Source organism: Vombatus ursinus, unplaced genomic scaffold, assembly GCF_900497805.2.
Source record: "Vombatus ursinus unplaced genomic scaffold, bare-nosed wombat genome assembly UNPS02014798.1, whole genome shotgun sequence".
Lineage (NCBI taxonomy): Eukaryota > Metazoa > Chordata > Mammalia > Diprotodontia > Vombatidae > Vombatus > Vombatus ursinus.
This window is the reverse complement of record NW_020954576.1, coordinates 6,492,923-6,510,374: the sequence shown is the minus strand read 5'-3', so window position 1 is coordinate 6,510,374 and position 17,452 is coordinate 6,492,923. Positions and strand designations below refer to the sequence as shown.

Sequence of the window (17,452 nt, the reverse complement as noted above, 5' to 3'; positions counted from 1 at the left end):
GACTTGGCCAGAGTCATAGAACTAGTAAGTGTCTGAGGCTGGGTTTGAACTCGAGTCTTCCTGACTTTGGGTCCAACGCTTTTATCTTCTGTGTCACCAGCTGCCGTTAGGGAGAAGAGAAAGACTGAGCTGGGCACTGAACTCATTCAGGGAAGAAGGGTAGTATCCGAGAGTAAACAGCAGCTACTAGCATTCTGACTAGGTGGTAGATATGGATTGAGTGAACCTCAAAGGAGGTGATATTACTGAGGAATGGAGGCAGGGAGAGACTGGCAGTGACATTGGGGGTGGAGGAGTGTTCCTGCTCCCCTACCTGGACTGGTGAGTTGAGGAGAATGAAGGAAAGTACAATTAGTGCTGCAGAGGGTGACCTGGGAGGCTGTGGCATCAGATGAGAGCCAGGGCTCAGAGTCAGAAGATAAAAGGAAAGGTAAAAGAAAGACAGAAAATGAAAGGAGTTTGCTACCCATGGAGGACATTTTCCACAGAGCATAGTGGAAAGAGTGGATAGCTTTAGAATGAAACATTGATAAGGCTCAGTGGGGGGAATTAAAGGAGTGGAGATGGGGATCGAGAATGGGGATTGTCTAATGATAGCAAAGGGTTCAGGATCACTGGGTATGAAAAGGTGGGAGTTTGTAAGTCATTGATGGATGATTTAGTTCCCCACAGGATGTGGAGTTTGCAAAGGCCCTTCAGAAAGGAAAAGTGGATGTTTGGGAGGTGGAAAACTATATGTATACTTTGTTACCTTAAGTTAACTCTTGAAAAATATAGATTTTCATAAATTCATCATTTCAAATACACTACGGAAGCTATTATTTAAGTAAATGTATACGTACTTTACTCTTGTCAACTGAAGAATTCTTTTTTAAGGCAACATGATCATACATTACCGCCCCTTTCTAGACTTATATCACTCACAGTTTAGCAGTTCCTTTTATACTTACTTATTTTTATCTGTGTAAAGTGAGGTATGTGGATAGTAGACGAATGTGACATTTAGGAGATTGAAACAAGACCCAAAGCAGGTTTGTATTTATTTATGAAGCTATTCACAGTCTTTTTCTCCTTTCTTGTCCATATGACCTACTGAAATTGTTTCTCTTCCTAGGAGTAGAGCTTAATGATAATGTTAAATTTGTGTCCCTCCTGTCTCCCCCCTCCCCAACCCATAGCCAAAAGATGGAACTGGATGGTCATTCTGTCTATCCATCTCATTGTGTGATACTACACTTAATACAGAAGGACTTTGGCATTTTGACAAGCAAGCTGTTCTATTATGAAACAGTACAATAAGCCTTAGGCTACTCCCACACCAAGACTGTGGGAATCACTATGATTCATTTAAAACTCGTTAAAAGGTCAGTGCAAAAGGGTGAGCCTTGCTTTTCTCCCATATATTCAGATGCTCAGGCTCAGCCTGAGGTTTGTTAGCCTTAGGAAGTCGGGCCCTTGAATTGCGCCTCTTGCTCAATAGATAGCAAGTAGAACCAGAATCTCTGGGTGGTAGCCTCAGATGGTGAATGGAAACAGGAAAGGCAGGGTGCTGCCTTCTGATGTGCCAGAGAGGCCGTTGAGTCATTGACTATACTAGATTGGATTACTTTCAGAAGGTTGAGAAAAGTGCTTAGGGGGAGCCTCAGTAGATCACTTTATCGACTGGATTCGTAATTTGTAATTAAGAGTTTTAGCAGCCATTTCTGCCAAATTATGACTGTGAAATAATAGGCCATTGTAGTGGAATACCAACATATCACAGCATTTTAACTTTGTATTTCTCACTCAGCCTTGCATTGTGCTTTGCACACAGTCAGCATCTAATGTTAGTTGCAATGAATTGCTTTTGCATTTCTCATCTGAAAAACCCAATTCTGTCCAAAGAAATGTGATTTTACCTCTTATTTTAAGTTTCCACATTACATATGCAAATTATGACGCCTCATGTAATTATTGTTAGGCATCTACCCCAATTATATTCGTCAGTATATGTGATTCCCTTTTATCCATAATCTTGATAATGGTATAATACGTACAGGTAGTGTAGACTTGTCATTTTCTCCCCATAAGCTGGACTCTACTCTTAAAAGTGTAGAAAACCAAACAAAGAAGTGTTAGAGTTTTTTTTTTTTAATCAAGAGTTTCCCTTCATGCATTCTATATCAACATTATGTCAGAATTAATGGAAAATTATCATCTCTTGAGGCATTTGCAAGATCATGAAATAAGTCATAGGATGTTAGAGCTGAACCTTAGAAATTATTTAGGTCAACTCCTTTATTTTATACAGGAAGAAAGTGAAGTTAAGAGCGGAAAAAATGACACATCCAATGTCATGGAATCTCTATTGGGAGAGATGGAAGAGGCCATCCCACCCCACTCACACCATCCTAGTAATCCCTTCTGGTCTTTGCTCTGTAATTGGTTATCCAGCCCTTGAAGACCTAGGGTGAGGCATCCACTGCTTCTCCCAAGGCAGCCCATTGTTCATTTCTCTTTACATTGAGCCTAAATTTACTTAGCTCTTTGCATTTTTCACCCATGGTGTCTGCCTTGTGAGGCCAAACAAAACGGGTCTACTTTCTTCTCCATGAGATGACCCTTCAAACACAGCCAAAATGGCCTTAAATCATCTCTTCTCCAACCTAAACATATCGATTCCTTCAGTTTTTTTTTTTTTAATAACATGATCGTAGTCATGCTGCTACTTAGTGGCTATCCCCCACGCCTGCAACATACTTTCTCATTCTGTCTCATTCACAGTTTCTCTCTTTCTAGCATTTCAGTGTGCTAGAAGCTAGATCTAAACCAACAAATCATAACTCATACTAAGATAAGCTCCAAAGGATACACGATTTAGACCCAAAGGGTGACAGCAGAAACAAATCAGAGAAGCAAGGAATAAATTACCTTTCAGATGTATGGATAGTGGAACAATTCACGGCCAAACAACGGATAGATCACAGAAGATGGAACTGACTTTTTCGTTGCGTTAAAAAAAAAGGTGACACTCTGGTACCATTTTCTGCATGAAGTTTTTCCCTCATGCTAGGACCCTTCCTCCTAAACTACCCCCTGTATATATTTGTTTTTATTCGCTGAATAGACTTAGGTTGTATGTGTTTTATATGTACTTGTTGTTTCCCCTATTAGAATGTAAACTTTTTTATTAATTAATTAATTTTAAATTTTCAACAATCACTTCCATAATCTTTTGAGTTTTAAATTTTTCTCCCTCTCTCTCCCCACCTTCCTCCCCAAGACGGTGCACAATCTGATATAGGCTATACATATACATTCCTATTAAACGTATTTTCACATTAGGGATGTTGTAAGGAAGAATTAGAAGCAATAGAAGGAACCACCAGAAAGAGGAAACAAAACACAACAGAAGAAAAAAAATAGCAAATAGTGTGCTTCGATCTGCATTCAAACTCTATCATTCTTTCTTTGGATGTGGATAGCATTTTCCTTCATGAGGCCTTTGGAGATGTCTTAGATCCTTGTATAGCTGGGAAAGGTTAAGTCTATCAATATTAGTCATTGCACAGCTTGGCTGTTATTGTATACAACATTCTCTTGGTTCTGCTCACTTCACTCAGCATCAGTCCATACAAGTCTTTCTAGGTTTTTCTGAAGTCAGCCTGCTCATCACTTCTTATAGCACAATAGTATTCCGTTAAATTCATATACAACAACTTGTTCAGCCAGAATGTAAACTTCTTGCAAGTAGGGATTGTTTCATTCTTTGTATGTGCACCCTCAGTGTCTGACATAGCCTAGCGAGTAGTAGGAACTTAAAAGTTCCTGATTTCTTGATTGAAACTCAAAAGTAGAACTTAATTTTCTTCATTTCCCTCTTGGTGCCTCTTAAGTCATCTAAGAGAGTTTAGATTATTGAAATTATTAGATTATTATTTGAATCTCAGTCCTGCCACTTACTATTTCTGTGATCTTGGGGAAATGACTTAACCATTCAGGGTCACTTTATATAAAATGAGAGGATTCAACTTTTATTGTGGTTGTTGTTGTTATTCAGTTGTTTTCAGTCATGACCGACTCTTTGTGACCCCTTTTTGGAGTTTTCTTGGCAGAGATACTGAAGTGGTTTGCTATTTCCTTCTCCAGCTCATTTTACAGATGAGGAAACTAAGGCAAACAGGGTTAAGTGACTTGGCCAGGGTCACACAGATAGTAAGAATCTGTAGCTGAATTGGTACTCAGGTCTTCCTGACTCTAGGCCTAGAGCTTTATCCACAGCACCATCTAACTGAGAATTAAACTAGATGACCTCTAAGACCATGTCCACCTCTAAAACTGTGGTGCTATAATTCCTTACCTAAAGTATCAAACTCCAATTCTATGACAGTTAGTGTTTGCTATTTATTGCTGTACTGTGGTAATAATAATAATAATGATAATAGCTAACATTTATATAATTCTTTGAAGTTTACAAAGTACTTTATGAATATTATCTCAATCCTTAAAACAACCCTGGGAGATGTGTGCTGTTATTATCCCCATTTTTCAGATAAGGAAACTGAGGCAGATGGTAGTTAAGTGATTTGCCTAATGTCACACAGCTAGTAAGTGTCTGAGGCTGGATTTGAACTCAAGTTTTCCTGACTCCAAGCCCCATACTATCTGCTGTACCACCCAGCTTCCTCAGCAGTGGTCAGCTCTGTATGGTACATATGGTTACTTGCATGATACCTTACATAGCTTGGTTACTTTTAGTTCATTAAAATATCAATCACTTGGACAACCTCTGTTCCCTAAGTGTAAAGGGTAAATGAGAACTTACTATATTATGCTGATAAGTCTTAAGATTTCTAAAGAATTGCTATAAATCTAATTTCATTGTAGCTCCTTAAATAATAGTAAGGACCAGATGTCTTTTTTCCCCCTGGAGGGGCAGAAGGAGACATGATATTTTCCCCCAAGACCTAGGATAGTGTCCTATATGCCAAACGTTCTTCTCTGCAGCCTTCCCTAATTATTCAGACATGTATATCTATAGTTCCCATGTATTACCACTGCTACGTAATGTAGTAAGTAATAAAGCTTTTATCATCTTGTTGCTCTAAGGATATGAGTAATATACTCAGATACTTTGTTGGAATTATTCACTGTGAATTTTAAATCAAGATACATTTACAGATTGAAAATAAATGTGAGTTTTTGTGGAGAAAGATGTGTGATGAGAATTGGTAATGACAATCTGTTTGTGATGTTCAGGTAGCAAAATTAGTAGTTATGATGAGGGAGAGAGAGAGAAAGGGAACGAGAGAGACAGAGAGATAGAGAGAGAATGCTTATAGAAAAACACTGAGCCAATTATTTATCTTAAGGAAAATAGTTACTACCACCATGACATAATATCGGCTGTTTGAAAAATCTACAGCAGGAGCTCTTCAATTAAAGTTGAATTTATTTATAGCATATTGTATATTTTAACAGATGTTTTCTGTTCAAGATATTGAAAAACATAAGGAAGAAATGACTGTTATTGTGTAGCCAAGGGTACTTTTATGGGGTGAAAAAAGGCTCCCTCTTACACACAAACACACACACACCCCTGTGTTTTGTTCTAATGGAAGTTGTTACAGCTTTACACTTGTTTGTGCACATGCAAACACAGACCAATGGAAACCTGGTATAATGGAAAAAACACAGAATTTGAACTGAGAGGATCTTATTCCAAACTTAGTTATACCTCTTCCTTGGTGTATAACTTAGTTGAAAGATATTGTCTCTCCAAACCCCTGTAGTTTTCTCATAAGTTAAAAAGCAATGGGTTTGATTAGATGTTTGCTATAATCCCTTTTTGGTACTAATATTTTGTGATATTGGTCTAAATTTACATATGTATGTATACAAACACACACACCAGTGTGTGTGTGTGTGTGTGTGTGTGTAAAATCTGACATAGAAAAGCATTAAGGACTAGATATGAGAAGCTTTTAAAAGCTAACAGTCTATGAAAATACTTTCCAGCCTGTGTTTTGACCTGAGAGAAGAGACAATTAGATAGTGCTAATTATGGCACAGGGTATGCGTGACTATTTCTACAGTTGTGAATGCTGAATGGTTGATTGGGTGCCTCAAAATGAACTGCCTATCCCTTTTGGGAAACTGGCTAATCACGAGTGGCCATCAATTCTATTCTCATAGGTAGCTATCAATTATGTTTTTTATCTCTTTAAAAAATATTTCTCCAGTCTTTGTATTGTGAATTTTTTTTCTTGTGATAGAGATTTTGTTGTGTTTTTCTGGAGCATCGTGTCCGTTAACAGCCGATTATCATCTTACCTCTGGGATTTGTTCTGGCTAGCTTTTCTGAAAACATAAATCTAAGCTTCTGTGACTTTAATTTTACTTTGAGATGCTGCCTGACACTCTTTGCCAAGTAATTGCTTTTTTTAAAATTCTTTTCATTTCAGTTGAGCTTTCAGCACAAGATTGGGATCCTTTATTGCAAAGCAGGCCAGGGCACCGAAGAAGAGATGTATAACAATGAGACAGCAGGACCTGCTTTTGAAGAATTCCTGGATCTTCTGGGCCAAAGAGTACGGCTGAAAGGTTTTAGCAAATACCGAGCTCAGCTAGATACTAAAAGTAAGTTATTCTGAATATGTGAAAGTTTAAGTGTCCAGAACTAGGCACGTTTATAAGTCATCACTTAGAAGCACATGGCCCTGTGTTCTTGACCCCAGAAGCAAACAAGGAGGCTTACGAGTGTAGATTTCCTTAGATGACCAGAAAAAAAAGTCCATTCTTCAGGGAATTGGGCTGCATATCACCATTACAAACAAACCAAATCCCTGTGTTGGTGAAAATTGTTGTAATATTTTCTTTCTTTGTCTTAAACCTCTTCTCTTGTGTTTCCATTAAGTGTATAATGAGGAAAAGTAGGACATTTACTTCCTGGTCATAAAATGCTTAATATGCATAACCGTGTACAGTTTTCTCTTCATGGAAATGAGCTTGTGTTGGAGGAAGGGGTGAAGTAACGATAAGGCAGTTGAATCACACTGTAGTATGAACTTTGACAGATTTTGTTGTTGTTCAGAGCAAGTGTTGTTGAAGAGGTAGCCTATTTAAAACAAAGGAATTGTTGATTTTTTGGAGATACACTTCTAATGTTTTCATTAGGACAGAATTATTTGTTGTAGTCACACTACCATGTTTTTCTTTTGCCTGTTTTTGCAGCAGTTATTTCACTTATAATAATCAGATTAAAACACAGTGCAGATGCTCATTATGGGCAGGTAGGTTATTCAGTGGCTAAAGCATAAGGCTTGGAATCAGGAGGACTCCTCTTCCTCAGTTCAAATCTGGCCTCAGACACTTACTAGTTATGTGACCCTGAGCAAGTCACTTAACACTATTAGCGCTTGTTCCTCATCTGTAAAATGACCTAGAGAAGAAAATGACAAACCATTCCACTTTGCCAAGAAAACCCCGAATGTTGTCACGAAGAGTTGGACACAAATGAAAGGATTTAAGACCAACAACAAAAAAGATGCTGGTTATAAAGGCCTCTGTGACCTCACCAGTAAAAAGAGTGGATAATACCAGATGACATCTAGAGTCCCCTCCCATCCAAAGTTCTAGGTTATTCATGTGTTCCGCAGATAGAAATTCATGGTTAAAAAAACTGTAATCAAAGTCAAGCATTTGAATAAAGCAATAAGCATTTATTAAGCACATGCTAGCAGTACCCAGCACTGTGCTAAGGCCTCGAAATAAAAAAAAAAAGGCAACAACAAGAGAAAACCAAAACCAAACCAAAAAACAAACAAAGAGCCAAGTCCCTATTCTCTGAGATCTCATAGTCTAATGAGAGAGGTGACATGAAAACATCTATGTGTACAAACAAATCATAGCTTTTGAGAGCTAGAAGGTGCCTTAGAGACCACATAGCCCAATTGATTTATTTACAGGAGAGGTGTCAAACACATGCATTGGGGCCTAGGACACTCCTGAGCTGGGCCAGAAACAGATTAAAATGTAATTGGAAAATATTTAACAAAATAAATAAAAAATACAATAGAACATAGATAATGTTATGTGGTTTTCTGAGTCAATATGCTACCTGTCGGAATCCTTCAATGTGGTTTAGTGGCCCCATTTCTAGTAGAGTTTGACATTGCTTTACAGAGTAGGAAATGGACACCTGGAGACATAAAGTGACTTCTTCCTAAGGCCATACTGCTAAGGAGGCACTAGAACCCAGGTCTCCCAATTCTAGTCTGCTAGTTTTGGTTTTTTTGAGAGACAGCTTGGCATAGTGTGGCTACAGTACTGAATTTGGTATCAGGGGAGCCTAGATTCAAATCCCACATTAGATACCTTCTACCTCTTTGACCGTGGGCAAGTCATTTACCCTCTTTCATCCTTACTTTCTTCATCTGTAAAATCGGGATAATAATGTCACTTACCTCTCAGGATTTTTGTGAGGCTCACATGAGATGATCATATATGTAAAGTTCTTAGCAAATCTCAAATCTTGATGGAAATGTTAACTGTTATTATTTTCCTCTGCTCTATTTTTCCTATCTGAACACTGTTTATTCTAGAAGTTCAGTTAATGATGATGAATTATTACTATTCTCTCCCTAGATTAATCAGCAATGTACCTTTTTCTGTATTGCTGAATATAGCAAGATATGTGGCTATCATTAGAGTTCCACTTTTAATCAATATAAGTTACTTAATTTTTTCAGACAGTTTTTGATGTCTTTCCACTCTACCATACATCTCTACTCAATAGTGTGGGTATTAAAATGCCATTAAAATTACTTTTAATTAAAATTAAAGTACCAGTAAAATGGTTAAAATACCATTTTAGCACCCTGGTCTGTGAGGTTAATTTAGCATATTACCTCAATGTACTTTTACCCTAGAGGTCCAGGAAATCTTCAGCTACCTATAGATGCACCTGAAATTCTAACATATTTTCACAATTATATTAAATTAGCTAACCCAGAACCATTTTGAGCTCCCATTAAATGTTATATGTACCACATTAGGCCTTATCAGTGATGCAGAAAAGTATAAGACATAATCCTTCCTTCCAAAAACTATATATTGCAGAAAAATGGTGACAATATAATTTCAGGAGTAATGACTGGTAATATCTGTCCAAAGAACAACAGAAACCTGACTCCTGACAGTAAATAGACCTGGATCCTAGTCCTTGCTTAAATTAGTCACTTAACTTGTCTGAGTGTCAGTTTATTCTATAAATGAGAACAGACTTGATAAAGCTGAAGGTAATTTAAAAATCTTAAGTTTCTGGGGCAGCTAGGTGGTGCAGTGGATAGAGCTCTGGTCTTGGAGCCAGGAGGACCTGAGTTCAAATCCGACCTCAGACACGGCACTTTCTAGCTGTGTGACCCTGAGCAAGTCGCTTAACCTCGATTGTCATACCACGCCCCCCAAAAATCTAAGTTTCTATCTTTCTCTAACAAGATTAAATGTAAGGGAATGGGAATATGTACCAGGCATTGTGCAAAGTATCTAACGTGGGATTCTAATGCAATTCATCCTCATACCACATCCAGCCCTCTAGCCACAATGCCAGGATACAGATGTGCTTTGCTACCAAAGGAAGAGTCTGTACTCGATAGACCATTAGGGAGGTTATCTAGCTTCTAAAAACAGCAAAAGAGGGCAAGTTGTCAAAATTGAATCACAGTACGTTATGTCTCAGCATAGAAAGATTCAGGCAATAAGGTTTACAAATAGAGTGTGTCATTTTTTCTCTCTTAGAAACTTCATGAATATTTAGTTTTGGGAAACTCTTTTGCAATAATGCTTTGGGTAGGCCAATTGGAACCACATTATAAAAGTGGGTTTTCTAAAAATGGACATTTCTCCATTCTTTTGCCATTTTTTGAGCCTAAGACTTTTACCGTAAACTATTAAATCGTCATCAGTAATTCTCCTACTAAATTTTAGCCTTTATAATAACAGGCTGTTGTGGTTGGAGTAATTGAATATACCTGGGCCATTCTAGTCAGTGACCTTCAGCATATTTATGAGTGAGCCAAGTAATTCAATTCCTCATTGAAGGGGCTTTTATCTTTACAGTATAAATGTGCTTGCTCACTTCCAAACCAATGTTCAATTTCAAGGTTCTTAGCCAAGAGAATCCAAATGGAATATTACTTCCTAAGAACTTCGGTAAAAGGTAAGAAACATGCTGTTCCCAATTAATGAGAAGTTAAGGATGAAAATACTTTTTGGTTTTAACAAATTAGAGCACAGATTATTAGGTTAATAGCATGTATGTCAATCTGGAAGTTGATTTATCAATATCTCTCTGTTTTGAGCCCTAACCTTTAGCCAATGAATCATTTCATTTGAATAATTTTCATAGTCTCTAAAGGTTATACAAGATATATTTTCTATACAAATTTTAAAAGTGAACATAGAAATGGCTCTTTTGCAATGGAATAATAGGGAACATAATAGAAAAAATGTTAAGGTTACATGAATGTTTAAGTAATTTGTAGCTATGATGATTGGTATCTTGAGTGCCTGTACAAAGAATGTCTTTGTTTCAGGTGGTACTGAATAACAATTGTTAAAGCAGCTTCTTTTTTGTTGTCCAAAAGTTGAGAATAGGAGGTTGTGGGTAAAATGGGAATGACAGGGAGATTTCTTAGATTCAGTTTCTGTTTTCTCTCCTGCATGGTCTTGGGCAAAGTGGCTATGCCTTCATTTACCTGTCTCTAAAATGGTCCTAGTGGGTCATAGATTACCTTGTGTTTTCAGTTTTTATCCAGTCCTAGAATTAATCTACTGGAGAAGGGAATAGCAAAGCACTCTAGTATCTTTGCAAGGAAGCTTCATGGACAGTATGGTCCATGGGGTCATTAAGAGTCGGACACAACTGAGCAACAGTAGAACTAATCAGTTGAGATGAAGTAAATGATCATGATTAATCCAGAAGTCACAGTATATTATATATATACACATGTATATGTATATATTTATACATACACACATATTAGTTTTTTGTACAAAATATTGAATTCATTTTCCACACCTTGATCCATTGATTTACTATTACTAGTTATAACTGGCTTACTCATTCTAAAGCTAGGATAAAAGTCTGAGACTAACAAGATTTACTGCATATTGAAATAATTTAGATTAACTTGGAGTCCTCGTTCATCATCTTGAGCTTCAGATAAGCCACTCTTCAGTCAGGAACTCGTCACAAATAGAGTTATATAGCAAACGCCAGTTTTCATAGATATTGAGTGTATTAGGGAGTGATAGTCATGTATTGGTCCCTAATCCTTTTGCACATATGAAGAACAGTGCCCATAGTTTCACACTCACCAAAGCCCTCTATTGTCCCACTACATCCTATCTATGCCCCAGGCATAAGTTCAAGAAAAATACAAAGTAGATAGGTAGAGATTGAATGGGAAGAAGGCAGAACCTGAGGGAAGAATAGTTGAAGATACTGAGTCTGTTGATAGATGATCAGCAATTTAATTGCATTATGCTATTTTCTAAGTTTCAAAACTGAGAGTTCTAGCCAGTTGTGACCTTCAACTTTTAAATAACGTATGGTACAGATTTTGTATTCTCCTGACTTTGTTTTGTAATTGTAATTTGTAATTATTTTCAGCGGATTCCACAGGAACCCATTCTCTCTATACCACCTATAAAGATTATGAAGTAATGTTTCATGTGTCAACTATGCTACCCTATATGCCCAATAATAGGCAACAGGTATGTTTTCTCTTTCTGATGCTCTCCGTTTTTTTTTAATTAAATAGGAATGGTGATATGGTAGCCAACTTAGACTCTGTAAATATTTAGATTACTAGTTGTGTATTTGCTATTTAAGTAACATATGCATTGCCATTTGAGAGTGTTTTGTTTAGAGTAACTTTATACCAGGGATTGCATTTGGTCGGCAGGCCTTAGCTTGCCAACCCCTGGTCTAAGTGGACCGACCGTGTCATGCCTCTCTGATGTAACTTTCTTTTGCTGTGGATCCATAATTTCATCACAGTGCTATTCTTGATATGTTTTCTCAGAAATCCTGTAAAAAGGTTTCCGCTTAGTAGACAGGATGGGGGAAAGCATCTTCTTTTTTTTTTTTAATTTTTCAGCAAGATATGTGCAATGCTTTGCAAACATTGAATGCTCTAGAAAAGTCAGCTATTATTATCATTGTTATTGTTATTATTAGAATCATCCACCCCATTACCCCATTAGTGGCCTTCCTCTTTGTCCTATCATACATATCTTCAGTAATTGATCTTCCACTGTATCTTAGGTGCAGGTTACTGTCAATAACGTGATTCATCCTCCTGATGTTCGCCATAGAGTTTTCATTGCCTTTTGAGTTATTCACATTTCTAATTTTTCTAAGATATTAGACACAGTTAAAGATAGGTTTTTGTGACAACAAGCATTTTGGGATCATTGAAAGCTCTGTCCAGGTCCCCAAATGCAATCCAGTGCCACTTTCTTCTGCCTAGTGTTTGGCCCAGGGGTTCATCATTCATCTGAAATATGATTTGACTATGATTTGAATGGTTACATGTTGCATTTCTAGGCAATATACTGTTTTTATCTACTTCATTTTTCCTACATGGATGGTTAGTTTTATCTTCCTCTCTTTGCTGTAGACCTAATTCTGGAGGCTATGTATTATTTTAGGGTTCAGTTCATTTCATGCAGTGCCTTCTGTGAATAGCATCTGGAGAAGCCATAACTTTTCTGAAATGCAGATATAATCAGAAAGGGCACTAGAGACGATCAAATAAATCATGCTCTTGACTAATAATGATTCCAGCGGAGAACCCTACAGCAGTAATAAGCAAGGCAGTAACTAGTGTCTGTTCACATGAAAAACATATACCTATATATAATTTATGAAATGTATAAATACATACATATATGTGTGTGTGTATATTCAAGAACTCTTCTTGAAGATTAATCCAAAAATAGAAGGTAATAAGGATAGAATCATTAAGTGACTTTGTGAGGACAGCAGTACTTGAGTTTACTTACACATAGTCCTTGGGTTCACCTGTAATGATGCATGATATTTTGGATAAGTAAAATGCTTATCCTTTGTTATATGACTGATCACATTCCAAAGTCCTGTGTAGAAAGGGAGATATATTTGAATCAGCTATAATATAATAAAAGAGTGTCAATTATAAATAGATTTGATAATTGCCCGAGAGCTCAAGACAGCTGAGTGTTCAAAACTCTGCTCGTATCTTGACTCTCCCACTAATTCATCTAGATTGCTTAAGTAAATCATATGTTCAAGTCACAGCTTTTCAGCCTCAGTTTCTAAATAGGTAAAATGGCAAAAGTAACATTTCTTTTTCTTGGCTCACAGGGTTAGAAGGAACAAATGAGATAATGAATAGAAAGTGCACTGAATGTAAACCTTAAATAAACTGCCCCCCCATGCCTAGAATTCTCTCCTTTATTTCTACTTAAGGGTTTCTCTGGCTTCCTTTAAGTCCCAACTGAAGTGCCATCTTCTACAGGAAGCGTTTCCCAACCTCTCTTACTTCTAGTGTCTTTTCTCTGTTAATTATTTTCTGTTTATGTTGTATGTAGTTTATTTATACATATTCATTTGCTTGTTATCTCCCCCATTTGATTGTGAGCTCTTGGAGGGCAGGGACTGTCTTTTGCCTCTTTTTGTATCCCCAGCATTTAGCAAAGTACCTGGCACATAGTAGATGTTTAATAAATGTTTTTTGATTGACTGTCATACTCATCATACCAGTTACTTGATTTCATCAAGGGCAGCAAGATGCTTCTTTCTGTGTCCTTACTTATGTTAGATAGCAACTCCTAGTTATTTAGATTTGGCAAAAAAAAGAAAAAATGCTTTTTGCCCATTGTCAGTTATCATTGTTCCATCCACCCCAACCAAAGGTCCTATCCCTTCTTTAATTCTTTAATCCTCTTTTTCCCTTTCTAACATAGGTATAAAAAACTCTTGTGTTGTCCTTAGTTTCGCTCACCAACCTCGGCTCCTTTACACAGGAGTTTTATAGGACCCTGCCACACTCTTCTACTCATTCTCTTTGTTTCCTGACATTGCTTCTTTATTTTTTATTTTTTAAATGTGAGTTCCCAGTGCATCTACTTCAGATTCTTCTCACAAATTTCATTTTGCTCCTTTGGAATTGTTTCTCGTTATGTCTTCAGAATTCCGTTCTTTGGCATCTTTTATCCATCCTAGGAAGATTTATCTTGTCCTTTTAGTCTATGGGGTGCCACCTATCTTTACCCTGAACTTTTTGAAATCTCTTAATTGTTGTCCAGATAAATTGGATATCATTTTATCTAGGAACTGGAAGTTAAGTTGACTTTACTTTTTTATTGATAGTGGATTTGGGAATCTCTTTATTTAAAACAGCTCTCTCCTGTAAGCCCAGCTCTCTCCTTTTCAACCTTTATTCACTAATTTTCATCTGATTGTTACAGTTCCCCTACTCCAGTTTGTTCAAAATTTCTATTTTCTGTTAATGTCTTTTTTTGGGTGGTGGCATTGTTTCAAAATGCATTTATCAGGAATGTGTGCTGAGTGGCAGAATTGGCCTTATGTCTCAACAGTCAATATTATCTTCTCTTCAAATTACCAGATGTTTACTTATTTTCGCATACATATATCCTAATAGAATTTAACTTCCTTAAGGGGGGGAGGAGAGACTATTTGGTTTTTGTCTTTGTATGCCTGTTTGCTGATGTCTACACAGTAGACATTTAATAAATGTGTTTAAGATGAATTGAATTAAATCAATGCTTCAATCTTCTTTTTCCTTGACTATGACCAGAGTGTTTATTTAGTGCTTTTGTACACCCCTGACAAGCCTAAGGCAAAACTGAAAATAAGCAGGAAATACAAGTAAGGAACAAAGATACATATATATATATATATATATATATACATTTATGTGTGTGTGTGTGTGTGTGTGTGTGTGTATATATGCATAAAATGTTAGGGATAACGTTAGGGATGGGTACAGAGCTATCAACAGTGTCTGTAAGTGACATAGGCTACCTGTCCTTCCTCAGACTTTTATGAAGACCAGTATAAGAAAGGTTGCCACTTACAGAGATTTACTCCCAAAGTGATATAGAACATTGTTACTTTACTCTTGTTATTTTATTTTAAAATTGTTACCCTATTCCTTCCCCCGTAGTGGGGTTGGGGTGGAGTCATGTTCTTTCTTCGTGTTCTAGTAATGGTCTAATTCTCATTCTTCTTTCTGTAAGCCTATTTCCTATTTCCCCCAACCCACCCACCTCAATCCAGCACAGTGATCTTCTCGAATTATTGGATGAGGTATAAATTTAACAAGATAAAATTTAATAGAGGTAAATGTAAAGTATTTTACTTAGGTTCAAAAACTTAACTGCGTATATACATTACTAATATTATTATAAATTAGACTATCATAAGTGGTCAGGAGGCATATATAATACATAATATATTTACATTATAAATATGCCTATATGCACACATATGCTTATCTAAATAGATAGCTGGACAGATATAGATGGATAAGTAACACTTCATGAGAAAAGAACCCTGCTGTTTGAAGAGAGATTTCCAGATCTTCCACTCCAGGTAGGGAACCTGTGGCCTCGAGGACACATGTTCCCCAATTCTGTCTTACCCCATTCTTCTAGTATCTTCCCTTTGAGATTACCTACCATTTACACTATGTACATATACACATACATATGTATATATATATTTATATATATCATACTTGTTCATATATTGTCTCTGCCATTAGAATGGGAGTCTTGTTGAGGGCGGGAACTGCGTTTTTTGACTTTCTCTCATAGTGCTCAGAGTAGTACCTAGCATGCATAGTAGGCACTTAATAAATGCTTATTGACTGACTGACTAGGGGTTTTAGTAGACTAAGTTCAGATTAATTAATTAAGTAGTTAATAAAATAAAGGCATTTATTAAGCATTTACTTTGTGCACAGCACAATGCTAAGTGTTGGGGCTACAAATAGAAAAGCAAGGCAATCCTTGTTCTCAAGGAACTCACATATCCAATGCAGAAAGGCAAGACATATAGAAATTTGTAGCTGCAAGTCAGGTGGGAAGACCCAGAGTCCCTCAGTTAGTGTGCATTGACAAAACAGATGGTAATGCATCTTTTTAATGTCTTTCTACTGAATCAACAGTGGTATTTTTTTTAAAATCTAAGATACTGTGCTAAGTTAATAAAGGAATATTAACTAGAATGAGAGAGGTTAAAAGTATCTCTGGAGTACACTGAGCAAACCACTTCTGGAGTATTTTTTCTTTTTTCTTTTTTTTGAAAGCGTTACATTATACAAAGGGCTAGTATGTATCTGGAAGAAAGGATTCAGTTTTTGAGTTGACTAGAAACCATCCCATATATGAGAATTGGCTGAAGGAGCTAGGAGTATATAGAAGAGACTTGGGAATGTTACATTAATACTTGAAGCCTCGTCATGTAGAGAAGGGATTGTCCCTTGTTGGCTTTAGGCCCATAGGGCAGAACTAGTAACAATGAACTGAAAGAAGCAGATTTGCAATAAAATAAAGAAAATCTTTTTTAGCTGTTAGAATTGTTCAGGAGTGGAATGAGAGGATGGATGACTCATTGGCAAAGTACAGAGGACTTACTCTTCCAATACTCATTGCGCTAGTATGCTCTGAGGCCCCTTTCAGCCAAGTCCTTTGAGTCTAAAAGGGACAGCCTCTCTCTGATAGTAACGAGATCAGGAAACAGTTGAGGAAACATTGAACTAGAATCCACAAATTGGGGACACTTGAACCAACTATCATCTCCTCCAGAAGGAAATAACATAGTATTTTTGATTGTTACTAAGGACAGCCCTTTAAATCTCAGCACCTGCTGTAGACTCAGTACATGAACTAATTTTAATTTCCACAAAAGTCAGGCTGGACAGTTCTCTGCCAGATGATCATTGCTCACTGCAAGAACATCTTCACTGTTATCAGTTTCACTTACCTTCATAGAATTTCATCCCAATCTTAAAATAAGTTGCTTTTTTTTAGGCTTACATCTTATAAATCACATTATTAATCATAATCCTACTCTTTACATCCTTGTGGTTTACTTTTGTGCCTAGAATCAGGTCTGTTAAAACACACATATACACACATGTCATAAGTAATGATAAAAAAAAGAATTACATAGATTTTTCACCCTTATTAGCTTTAAACTAATCTTTTTTGAACAGGGTCTGGTTTCCTAGCTTCCTGTGAAGCTTTTCTACATTAGGAGCTTACGGTTCCTAAAATTAGTCTGGATGTCACCATCTATATAGGGTCTGCATACTTTCAGTATGGATTTGAGTAAAGAACAATATTTTCACTAACCACTGGGCCTTGTTCTTGCTTCACAACTTAAAAAAAATCTGAA

General features: G+C 36.8%; 1 protein-coding gene across 7 annotated transcripts in view; it reads left to right on the top strand.

The window, feature by feature from the left end:
- Positions 1–17,452, top strand: part of LOC114050135 (signal-induced proliferation-associated 1-like protein 2) — a 257,408-nt gene that overhangs the window by 166,182 nt on the left and 73,774 nt on the right. For all 7 annotated transcript variants that reach the window (XM_027871717.1, XM_027871715.1, XM_027871714.1 and 4 more), the window contains exons 6-7: positions 6,444–6,618; positions 11,654–11,757. In XM_027871717.1, the coding sequence (XP_027727518.1) occupies positions 6,444–6,618; positions 11,654–11,757 (279 nt within the window). The remainder of the gene's footprint in view (positions 1–6,443; positions 6,619–11,653; positions 11,758–17,452) is intronic.